The following is a 13,169-nucleotide window of genomic DNA, read 5'->3' on the forward strand; positions in this document are numbered from 1 at the left end:
AGGGAGCTAGCAGCAGGCAAAAACGTCACCGGTCGCTCCACCAAGACATCCTCCATCCTCAGGAAGAAGTTGAACCCACTGAGTTTTTGCTGACAAGAGCTTGTGTGGGTCAGGAAAGAGGCTGAGAAGCCCTGCCTTGTAATCCCTTGTGCCTCATCCTTGAGCCCCAGCTAGTAGCTGAAGGAGGTTAGGCACAAGGCAGGGGTGGTTTCCCTCTGGTTCTCACGGATGGAGCTAGACCCAAAGTTCCCAAAGTAAAGAGCGTGTATTCTCATTTCCATCAGCGGCATGACCCTTTTGCTGTGTTCCTACAATGCAAGCTGTCTTTGACTCCCCGGTAAGGCAGCCGAGGTCTAACCTAGCCCACTAATCTAATTTTTCGTCCACTATTCTCTAACTGCTAGAGTCTAACAGATACCTTCTGCTCAGGAGGGTCAGGAATGGTTCACCACCTGCAATACACAACTCACCTGTCCCACATCTGCAAACTGAGGGTGCTGCTTCTCCCCCCCAAAGTCTGCCTATGTCAGGAACCAGCTCATCTGCCCCCTCTTCAGTGACGTCTTCTATAACCACTGGAGCCCAGTCTGACGTATCTTTTCTCTTTCTATACTTAGGATCAATCCTGCATGGTTTAGCATTTAATTATTCTCCAATTATTTTACCTACCTAACATTTCCTATATATTCTGCAACTCATAAAGAAACCTGCTAAAAGAAAAATCAGCTATCCCCAAAGAACTTTCTTTTTGACTATTCTGAACCCTGCCTATTTTAATAGAACACTGGCTTCTTGGCTGATACTAATAAAACAACTATATTGAAAGGCATGGACACTTAGATTAAATATAAACCATAATGTTATCATGTTTCACGGACAATTGCCTTGATAACTATGAATTATACCTGAAGTTTTAAAAAGATATATAACTTTAAATGTTAAAATTATTTGGTGATTTTCTTTTCACTAACTACAAGCATTTTGTACATATGCAATTTTTTGCCTGTTTTCATGTCAACTGAGGGGAAATAAAACAGAAGATAAGTAAATTTTTTGCTAAAATTATGATTATAAAGGCTATAGAACATGTCCAATACAATGTTTAGTTTTCTTTAAAGGACAGGAATGGTATATATGTTCAACATAAATTAGATATCTCTATGAAGACTGAAACGTGAGATATGAAACCTTGCCTTGTAATTCCTTGTGCCTCATCCTTGAGCCCCAGCTAGTAGCTGAAGGAGGCAAAGGCACAAGACAGGGGCGGTTGTGTCAGAGGGGAAAGATAAAGGTGATATTCTTGTTTTCAAAATTCAATTATATTTTTCAAATTTATCTTTCTCCAAAATCATTTCATAAGATAAATCGGGTGAATATTGACTGATCAGAAGGCTTCCTTTACGAACTTTAGAAATAAATCAGATTTTCGTATCTGAAACAGCTCCAAGCTTACTTACCAGCTCAGTGTTCTAAACCAGGGTAGATCGTAAGAACGATAGACTCTGTAACCTATAGTGATAATTTCATGGAAGCATTTCACTTGGATGCTCAGAACCTGAAACCAAGAGAAAACATTAGCACACATTTCCCGATCTTTACATCTGGGCTTAATCATTCAAAAAAGCAATTTCTCGTTATATGCAATTTAGAAATCTTAATCTACCAATTTTAATTACTCTAAATGTCAGCAGCAAAAATGAAATACTCAATAGCTCTAAAATGAATGATATGCCCCAAAGGGGCAAGTAAATGCTGTTTTGTTCAAAAAGGCTTAAAAGATCCTCCCCAACTGGGTGGCACCATTGTTGAAAAGTGTGAGGGGGTACAGTCTGGCCTGTCACGGCTGCCCAAACTTTACCCCCATTACTGCTTCATTTCTTGAAATAGTCCTTCCCAAGACAGAATCTTTCTCTCCAATTTGTCCATTGTCTCCTAAGAAATCCTAGGAAAATGATCACGTGAAATTTTGCTTGCGTACACTTATTTTTAACCATACAAACAGTTAAAACATCTTTTACCCAGTTGCCCCAGGATGAGGCATGGTCTTTTTATCCTACCAGCCATGCCGACTCTCCCAGGGCAGCTACTCTCTGGTTCATCTGTGGCTGTGCTAATTCAAGAAATGATAAGCTGCCTTCTACGTCTGCAGCCACTCTGGCTGGTGAACTGGTTCATGCAGTTCTATGGTGTCCTAATCCATGCCTACTATATGGGCTTATATTGAAGAATCCCCTCTTGATGTTCTATTTTAACCGTCCTTCACAGTGCCATATTCCCCTATCTGGGTGAAGGTAATTTTTTAAGATGTGGCATTAGATCCAGTGTTCCGGTAATTCCAGTTGAAAAGCATCATGAACTAAGAGGTTAAAAATCTTTGTAAAGATGGAAGACTAACTTTTTTGCCCCTAGAGAGCATATCCAAAGGTTTGGTCTGAACAGCCCTCAAGCTAAGGATAGATTTTTGAATTTTTAAAGAGTTAAAAAAAGAAATCTAAGATTATGTGACAGAAACACCTATAGATCCAAAAGCCTAAAATATTACTATCTGCTCCTTCACAGAAAAGGCTTGGCAAAAACTGCGTCTGAAGCTACATTTTCCTTTAAAGTATGATTTATTTTTAAGATTTTCACAAATTAGCTTTCCCAAGCCTTCCTTTTAGACATTCCTAAACTGTTTTTCCCCATTATACCTATTATATGTCCAATCACATGCTTTTAAAAAGTAAATGTGTCCCTTCAGCCAAATAATTTTTAAAAAATTATAACAAATTACTGTAAATAGTACTTATAGAAAAAAGTCACAAGTGTGTCATAATATGATGACAAGAGGAAGTATAAATGCTATTGTTTAGATAATCTTTGCATATAATCAGAGAATGGGGACAATGCTCAATGTTCAGATAAAGTCATAAAGCCATGTTATTTACAGAAATGAGGCTTTTAAATCACCAAATGCACCGATGCATGGTCTATGAACATGTTTATAGACAGCGCCCACGAGCACTATACATAATATTTTACTCACAGGAAAGAGAAAAAGCATTTTTAATAGCTCACGTATATATTTATGTGACCATTAATTAAAATTGACAGGAGAGTATGAAACTGCCAGGAAAATAGAAAACAGAAGATCCAAACCACTGGAATCAGAATCCTTAAGCTGCCACATGTATCTTCCACAACGGGGTGATTACACAGAAATGGAGACTCCATCCTGTCAGTACCGGTAGCCATGTACACTGGTAAGACTCTGCTGGCCCAATTAATGTTTCCGAAGCCTTAAAAACAACCACCAATACTTAAGTGTCTACCTTTTCCTAGTTACTGAGGACCTACAGAAATAACACAAAGCATTTGTCCTCAGAGAAGCACAGTCTATAACAAGACCAGGTGGCAGAAGCCAGGTGGAAGTATGGAGAAGCAGACAGAGGTGGCGGGGCTGTGATGGACCGCTTGAACTCAGGAGTTAGAGACCAGACTGAGCCAGAGTGAGACCCTGTCTCTGAAAATAGCTAGGTGTGGTGACAGGTACCTGTAGTCCCAGTACTCAGGAGGCTGAGGCAAGAGGATCACTTGAGCCCGAGAGTTTGAGGTTGCTGTGAGCTACAACGCCACGGAACTCTACCAAGGGTGACAAAGTGAGACTCTGTCTCAAAAAAAAAAGTATTTAACATAAACATCATGTAAACATATGGATGAGGCCAGACAATTAAGTTCCCAACTCACCCTAGAAGGGCGACAGCCTCTTTGCTGAATATTGCCACGGTCACCTTCAAAGTACGCCCCTTGGGAAGCTATGCTCTGATGTCAGTGCCTCGTCCACCCTTTAAAGCAATTTTGGAACCCTCTTTTCTGGAGTGACCATTAGAGTTGTTGTCATATGAGGGCTTGACAATTAAGTTTGCAAACTCATCCTAGAAAAATTGTTTTGAAGGGTGAACTAGGTGCTGGCGCTTCACAGGTAACCATAGGGGTATTCAGCAATGAGGTATGTAGCACTTTTCTAGATTGAGTCATGTTTGAGGCTGAGGCAAGAGGATGACTTGAGCCCAAGAGTTTGAGGTTGCTGTGAGCTATGATGCCACTGCACTCTACCAAGGGTGACAAAGTGAGACTCTGCCTCCAAAAAAATCAGTATCCAAATATATGCATGCATATCTTTAAAAGTATTTTGAATTCTGTCATAAGAGAGTAGTTAAAAAATAGTCTTTATCTACAAATGCTTGCCCTAATTACTATTCTCAATAATGTATTTTTGGCAGTGAGGCCGGGGGGTGGGGGTGGGGGACATGTAACTGATTCCACAGGGAAGCCCACCAAACCAACCTAAGCCAGTATGCCCAGGATACTGGTGGTTGTGGTCAGCAATATTTTAGGTCAAAATTTTCTTGTAAAGAGGAATAATAACTCAATTGGTCCATAAGAGCTTCAATGGCTCCTCACTACTTTATAAATAAAACCCAAACTTTTTACAGCAGGTGTTCCCAAACTACAGCCACAGGACACATGCAGCCCACCTAGGACATTTATCCAGCCCACCAGGTGTTTTTGCCACTGCTGCCTGTCCTGCTTAGCAGCTGACTCATCCTGGACCCACAGTCCGGCCCTCCAATGGTCTGAGGGACAGTGAACTGGCCCCCTCTTTAAAAAGTTTGAGGACCTCTGTACAGTATTGCAAAGCCCCCAGAATCTGATGCCTAATTATTTTTCCAGTTTCAAAGGCACTGTGTTCATGGAAAAACACCTTTTTCTGACACATCTAGCCACTTGAACCTTTGATCACAATGCTTCCTCTACACGGCCGATTACTCAAGGTCCCTCCATGCACACAGCCACCCTCAGCAGCCTGCCATCCCTCCGTCCCTTCTGGCCCAGGCCTGCCAGCTCACCACTGGGCACTGAGAAGTGCAGGGCACACAACTGCTTTGGAAACGCCCAAGTCCCAAGGCCCACGGGGGTCTCCTTAGCTCTCGGCAGGGCTCAGCTCTCAGAAGACAGGAGCGAGGGGCGCTTCTCTGGAACCACAGCTGGACAGTGCTCACCCCTGCCCACCTGGCTTTCAGAACCCAAGTCCTCTGCCCTCCTGTGAAGTCTGTCCTGTCCAGTACCCCAGTTTCCTTTCTAAGAAAAAGCTCTCTAAGCTATTGGCAAATTAACAGAACAAAGAAAGTAATTTCTTACTGTTTTCATTATCTTGATAGGCCCAAGGAAGTGCAAAATGAATGACAGGACAAAGTGAAAAGTGAAGGAGGCTGGCAGTGCTTCTCAGAACCACTTTACATGGTTTCAAGACTTGATGGAATTTTATTTAATCACGCGTAATTCCACTTCAAAACTTATTCTTTTATAAAACACCAGGAAAATCGTATCAGATTGCTCATAAACTTATAAGCTATAAACAGAACTGGGAGTGGAGGAAGGAGACCAGTGAGATGAACAAACGCATTTCCAAGTGGGCAAGAGCAGCCAGAGATGCAGGAGGTGAGTACACAGGAGGCCGAATCGACGGGGAAGGGCTGAAGGAAGCAATGATAATAGTAACTACGAGCAGGACGCGTCTCCCACCCGAGAGCACGCTCCCGCTCTCGCCGGCCACTCTGCCGGGCGCTCTGCAAGTGCTTGATCAATGTGTTGACCAAATGCACGTCTCCTTCTCACTCCCACACTTCAAGTTTTCATCCTCTGCCTGGGATGATCCTTCCCCCAAGCTCCTCCCTTCACCTGCAGCCTCCCACTCGGCCTTCAGACCCCAGGCGGTGTGCCTGGGACCGCGCCTCTGGGAAGCCTCCAGCTCCCTCCTTGCTCACACAGTATTACTCTTTCTTTCATTTACTGATGTTTGTATAATAATTATGTATGCAATCTGTGTGGCTTAACAATGGGGAGAAGTTCTGACATGCATCATTAGGCAATTTCTTTGTGTGATGACAGGGCGTACAAACACAAACAGAGATGGCACAGCCCACGACACAGCTAGGCTGTATATGCCGTACAGTTGATAGGAGTTTTTTGGCTCCAGTATAATCTTATGGGGCCACCATAGTATATGTGGTTCACTGTTGACCAAAATGTCATTAGGTGGCATTTGACTGTACATATGTGATAAATGCTTCACAGTGTAAACAGTAAACTCCACAAGGGCAGAGACGGCACATGTTTCTCAGTACCATCATATCACACACCAGAATTATTATAACGCCGAGCACATACCTGGCACCCTGGGAGCACTTGTTAGATGAACTAAGACTTGTTCATCATCATGACTTATTGGGCTTTTGACACATGACAAAACTCAGAACTTGCAGAATGGTTTCTGTTTGGCTCTCCAGTCTGATCCTTGACACCTGCACACAGACACCCACAGCGTCCAGGGGAACACGTTCTCTGACTACCTTGGAAAGCCTTCCCCTCCCCCGGCTTTGGGACTCCGCGGCGGCACCATCTCTTCCTCTCCTGGCCCTCACACTGATCAGGTCCTGCTCTCCTATGTCCTCCTAACATGTCCTATCACAGGACTCACCACACTTACCTACCACACTCTTTATTCATAGGGTTACTTGGATGTCTCTGCCATTTCATTGAGTTCCTGAGTTCCTTGAAATCGGGGATCTAGCTAGTAATCACTGATGCTGGGGTCATGTGTATTTCTGTCATATCTGATGCGAGATGTGTATTTCACAGACACATACACACATATCTGTTATGAGGACTTGGTCTCTGCTGAAGGAATACATGGAATGGCCACTTTGCAAACAGAAAAGATTAATAACTTGGATCATTTCAATCACTTCATGAAGGCACTTTTAAAGGAACTAAATTTGCAGAAGCCAAGTCTGGACTTCCCATCATTCTATTTTAAGGACATGTTTAAATTACTTCAATCATATACAAATGCTGAAAAAAAAACCAAGAGACACTCAGACAAATGTCAACACTTACTAAAAGCATCAGCATGAAGGACCCCATATAGATGATCAGGAAGAACAACGAAATCATAGTTAGAGTGAGAATTCCACGAATCCACCAGTTTTTCCACCTACAAAGCAAATGTTCATAAAGTGAGTATTTAATGTGCTTTTCAAGTTTTTTGGGTGGTTTCAGGATGCCATACTCAAGAATTTTTCCTGACTATACTTTAAGACTCTCCTACTTCACTTTCTATGATAACAGACACCACAAATGACTTTCATTCACTCGCTCAAAGAGAAATTAAATTTCATTTTTGTTACATGTGAGTGGGATGAATCATGAGGTTGGGGAGCCAGGTGGTCAAGGTGAGTGTGAAGGTCAGGCATCCCCCTGGGAAGGTGGGACAGACAGCACGGCCGGGCAATGAGAGAAAGTAACGAAAAACACAGAACTATAACTGGAGGGCACAGTGACTCCAGTGCAGTGAAGGAACAAGGTGCTGGTGACCCAAGGGCCAGTCACAGAGGAGAAGGACACAGGGAAAGGCACGTCCTTCTATTGCTCAACCAGTGCTGCCTGCTTTCCCTGACTAGGGGCAAATACTAGTCTTTGGCAGAAAAGTATTTTCTTACTCCTGGGCCTTTCCCTGCTCCCAAGAGCAGAGCTCCCGGCTGCTACACCGTGCTGGTGCCTGCTCTGCTGAGAACTGCTCTCCCCAGCTCTCCTCGGGAAGCATCTGAGACGCCCAACTGCCTCACCCCTACACGCCAGGAATCCCACACTCCCTCCCTAGTCCACCATACAAATATCACGGCTCAGGTGACATGCCATAAAAAATGTAGGCAGCCACTGTATGAAAAATCCAGAATGATTCAAATACACACATGACAATGTAATCTAAAAATCTGTACCCTCATAACAGTGTGAAATAAATTTTAAAAATGTGTTTTTATTTATTCCAAATACACACGTGCCGATTTCTGAATGTACCTATATACGGAGGGGGGTTTCTGAATATAATATGACTGCTGTTTTTAGGACATATCTGATTTTTACTAATTCAGATCACAGCATTTAAATTATACATAAGAGATTTTAAGTCAATTTAAAGTCCAATATCATAGACACACTGTATTCTAAGCACAGGTCCTCAGTCCCTTCATATGGCAGAAATACCAGCTGATTCCATCCTTTATAGGGTAGTGATTACATTCCTTGCTTTTAACCACTCTCCTATATAGCTTAGACACTCCTAACAAACTATTCTTCTTCAAATACCCTTTTTGTCATTTCACTTCCACACTCAAGGATCTGAAGAGCCAAAATGGTAGGTTCATAAACTTTTCTGCTAGCTTTTAAAGTTTTTCATGAGGTAGTCAAACTGCACTTACCCAACTTTATTTTCCTCCATTGTTTTGTTTAACAAACTAGGTGGACTCTTAAATTTCTCATGGGACTATAAGCTTGAAGGCTAAACTGAAAATGAGTGTAGAGTTAAAAATGTTACGGCTCCTAGGCACAGTGGCTCACATCGGTCCGTAATCCCGGCACTTGGGTAGCTGAGACGGGAGGATCTCTTGAGGCCAGGAATTTGAGTTCAGCCTTAGCAACAAAGCAAGACCCAGCCTCTACTAAAAAAAAATTTTTTTTTAACTAGCCAGGTGTGGTGGCACATGCCTATAGTTCTAGATACTTGGGAGGCTGAGGTAGGAGGATCTCTCAAGCCCAAGCCTTCCAGGTTGCAGTGAGCTATGATTGTGCCACCACATTCCAGCCTGGGTGACAGAGCGAGACCCCATTTCAAAGAAAAAATAAATGCTACAGGTAAAATGCTCCATTTAGCTCTATACTATGGAAATATAACTGTGCATTGATGAATGAATTAGAAAACTAGGCTAGGTCAGGAACCTAGTCAGACGTAAGTAAAGGACCATAGCCAACCCCTGTCCTGTCTATATAAAATCCATAAAGATATTTAGACCCTCTTTATAACTGACTCTCAGCCTCAGAATTATCCACAACCTATTTTGAAGATGAGCACATGACTTTAGGGACAGAATTCAGTCCCCAGCGGCTGCTGCCAACATCTAGGTGTTCCTCTGATGGCTGGCTTTGTGCTTCAGAGATTGGCAGTAGCTGAGAACCAGAGATTTTAAACAGGGAAGCTACTAATTTCCGATCATCCCAAAATTCCATGGCAACCCAAAACTGGGCCATTAAGGAACACTTTTGTTTTTCTGTAAAAGACAGGGTTTCGCTCTGTCGCCCAGGCTAAAGCACATAGGCACAATCACAGCTCACTGTCACCTTGAATTCCTAGGCTCAAGTGATCCTCCTGTCTCAGCCTCCAAATAGCCTGAATTACAGGCATACGTCACCATGCCTGGGTAATAAAAAAAAAAAAAAAGGAAAAGGAAAAACTTCTTGTAGAGCCGGAGTTTCACTATGTTACTCAAGCTAATCTCAAACTCCTGGCCTCCAGCCCAATCTTCCCACCTCAGCTTCCCGAAGTGCTGAGATTGCCTGAGTGAGCCTCTGCACCCAGCCTTGAGGAGCATTAGACCCTCCATAGTTGACTACCTCCCTACACTGACCACCTCCTTAAATTGACCTAATTCTTTATAAACCAGACAAGCACCACATACACATATTAGTAGAGTAGGCCTAGTTGCTTATGCTGACCACCTCTGTATATTGACCAGTTTGCTACAGCCCCTGGGGTGGCCAACTTACAGAGGTTCTACTGTATACAGATATTGTTGCTCTCAGAAAAATTCCCCTCTCCTCACAAGATTAAAGACTTAGTTCCCTTATTTTAATTTAAATGACATTAATTAAATTAAATGATTTAATTTAAATGATATATATATTGAATACTACATAAATACAACATATATATGTGTGTGTGTGTGTGTATATATATGTATATCCCCACTGATACGGTAACCAAAAATCATCTTTTGGGGAGAAAAGCACTGAATTCAAAACAGAGCACTGCACTAAAAAACAGAGGACAGTCTGGTTCTGAATTCAAAATTCTCCATCGCGTTTACCGCACTAGAGGAATCATGTCAGAGAAAGCCTCTATTTTGGATCCAGGTCATCACAACAAAGCCCTATCTCACGGATCCTTACTGGAAAAATGATGGGTGAACTGCTCCACACCAATATGTAACCTCTCACATATTAGACAAAAGTTTATATCTGCTTCACTCTTATACATTTTATAATTCATGTTATGAAAGCATACAATGAAGGTTAACAAACAGCTGATGAGCAAGTCTGTGGTCATTAAGCATTTAAGATAAAATGTAACAGACTGGAGTTTGAGACAATTTTAAGATCAGTTGAAAGAAACAAATTACCTATTTTGTTTGGCATTTGAAACACAGGGAACAGGGAACATGGAATGTTCTTTATTTGGTGTTCTAACCCCAGAAAGGCCACCTAGACATGGTAAATAGATTGCTGTGACCAGTATCTTCCTAGTTCTGTAACTTCTACCTGTTACCCTCTCAGACTTGGTTCTCTCATACTACGTAAGCTTGTAAAGATTTAGCAGACAATTTATGTCAAGCCCTTAGGACTGTGCCTCATATGTTAGGTCGTCAAAAAGTATAAGCCTTATGTCTCATAGTTCCAAACTTTACAAAAACTCATATTTAGTACACGACAAGCATAACCTCAAAGCTTATCTTAAGTGCCTGCGTCTGTTTATCTTCATCCAATCATACCTTGAAGATAACCCAGATAGAGCTTTCTTGAGAATCTCAGGGGTTCTATCTGAGGATGGTGGGATGTCTGGAATATCAGAATCTGTTCTGGAATCCAAATCTCCATATCTGTCATCAATATCTGTTTCCTAAAAGGAAGAAATGGAGATAAATCACTTTGCAAAATAATGTTTCAAAAAGCGCATGCTTGTTACGGCGTTTATTTATTGCTCAGTGTACCAGATTGCAGTTACATAATCTGAAAAAAAGAAACAACTATTAACTCACCTTAAGTATTCAAGTACTGTTATACTTTGTTAGGAAAGTTTATCTTTGCTAAAATTTGTCAATATGAAGGATCACCTTAAATTAAAGACATAAAAGAAGCACGTTGTATACTTTGAAAAATCAGAAGGCTACCAACAAAATCAATTCCGTTTTGTTTTACTACTTAACTGAGAGAACATGGTGTGATTTCCATGGAGATTCTGATCAGGTGCTCAGTTCCTTTTTTGATTCGATTACAACGAAAGCATCAATAGTCAGAGTAATATCTTACATGAACATAGCATTTTATAAATACTTTTAAGCATCTTAACTTCCATCACTTTTATTAGACCTTTGGGTGACAATCCCAATGAAGCAGGTCAAATAGACAGCATTTTTAGGCTCGGCACCTGTAGCACAGGGGTTATGGCACTGGTCACATACACCAAGGCTGGCAGGTTTGAGCCTGGCCTGGGCCAGCTAAACAACAATGATAACGCCAACAAAATAATAGCCAGGAGTTGTGGCAAGAGCCTGTAGTCCCAGCTGCTTGGGAGACTGAGGCAAGAGAAGATCTTGAGCCCAAGAGTTTGAGGTTGCTGTGAGCTGTGACGCTACAGCAATCTACAGAGGACAACACAGTGAGAGTCTGTCTCAAAAAAAAAAAAAGATATCATTTTTATTTTACTGGCAGGTAAACTACAATTGAAAGCATTTGCTTTGGTAGTGAGATTTTCTAAGAAGTTATTTACAGCCCACACTGATATATGATAGTGCACATACTAGAGCTGTGTATGTTGGGGTGGCAGGGAGCCCCAGGCCCTTAGACAATGGTGGTCACAACAAGTGCCAGGGATGGGGTGGCCAAAGAAATTTTAAGAACAGAAATGTCATCTAATGCTCTGTCGGAAGATTTCGTTCTGCTATAATATAATGGTTCCTACTCCCACGTTCTCCCCTCCTCCAATCCCTCAGCTCCACCCAGGTAACCTGTAATAAAGAGTGCTAAGCATAGAGACACCTCAGGAGAGTGTTTTGCAAAGGAGAAGGTGGAGCAAGGGAAATACTAAAGGAAATATGAGCCCTGACAAGTAAGTTCACGAACTCATCCTAGAAAAAGTGCTATATACCTCACTGCTGAGTATCACTCCCGTCACCAGATGGTGAAGAAGCAGCACTTCCAAAGTGACTGTAGGGATAATGGACCAAAAATGACAAATGACACAGACGTGCTGAATTCCCACTGTGACACGGAGAGTCAGCTGACCCTGAGAAAGCTTAAACACAGAGATGATAACTATGAAACACCAGACAGAACATCTCTTAAGAAAATGTCAAGGTGCCTGGGGCCAGTCTGACAGGCCAGAGGGCTCTGACTTCTTAGAGTAATGGAACACGTCACTTTTTTTAAAAAAATTAAATCATAGCTGTGTACATCAATACAATCATAGAGTACATGTATTGGTTTTATATACAATTTGAAATATTTTCATCAAACTGGTTAACACAGCCTTCATAGCATTTCTTAGTTACTATGTTAAGACATTATATTTTACATTTAGTAAATTTTGCATGTACTCTTGTAAGATGCACCATAGGTGTGGTCCCACCCATTACTTTCCCTCCACCCATCCTCCTCCCTCCCATTCCCACCCTCCCCTCCCTCTCCCCTTTCACCATATTCTTGGGCTATAATTGGGTTATAGCTTTCATATGAAAGCTATACATTGGTTTCATAGTAGGGCTGGGTACATTGGATACGTTTTCTTCCATTCTTGAGATACTCTGCTAAGAAGAATATGCTCCAGCTCCATCCATGTAAACATGAAAGAGGTAAAATCTCCATCTTTCTTTAAGGCTGCATAGTATTCCATGGTGTACACATACCACAATTTATTGATCCATTCATGGGTTGATGGGCACTTGGGCTTCTTCCATGACTTAGCAATTATGATTTGGGCTGCAACAAACATTCTGGTACAAATATCTTTGTTATAATGTGACTTTCGGTCTTCTGGATATATACCTAGCAGAGGAATTGTAGGATTAAATGGCAGGTCTATTTTTAGATCCCTAAGTGTTTTCTAAACATCTTTCCCAAAGGAACGTTTTAGTTTGCATTCCCACCAGCAGTGTAGAAGTGTTCCCTTTTCTCCACATCCACGCCAACATCTCTGGTTTGGGGATTTTGTGATATGGGCTAATCTTACTGGAGTTAGATGATATCTCAAAGTAGTTTTGATTTGCATTTCTCTGATGATTAAGGATGATGAGCATTTT

At 41.8% G+C, this 13,169-nt stretch overlaps 1 protein-coding gene across 1 annotated transcript in view; it reads right to left on the minus strand.

The window, feature by feature from the left end:
* CDS1 (CDP-diacylglycerol synthase 1) overlaps positions 1 to 13,169 on the minus strand; it is a 55,669-nt gene that overhangs the window by 29,114 nt on the left and 13,386 nt on the right. Inside the window, exons 2-4 of the mRNA XM_012805329.2 lie at positions 10,644 to 10,771; positions 6,940 to 7,036; positions 1,458 to 1,555 (exon numbers count right to left, since the gene is read on the minus strand). Coding sequence (XP_012660783.1) covers positions 1,458 to 1,555; positions 6,940 to 6,996 — 155 coding nt within the window. The 5' untranslated portion in view covers positions 6,997 to 7,036; positions 10,644 to 10,771. The remainder of the gene's footprint in view (positions 1 to 1,457; positions 1,556 to 6,939; positions 7,037 to 10,643; positions 10,772 to 13,169) is intronic.

This window comes from Otolemur garnettii, unplaced genomic scaffold (genome assembly GCF_000181295.1).
Source record: "Otolemur garnettii isolate 467f Iridium unplaced genomic scaffold, OtoGar3 scaffold00039, whole genome shotgun sequence".
NCBI lineage: Eukaryota > Metazoa > Chordata > Mammalia > Primates > Galagidae > Otolemur > Otolemur garnettii.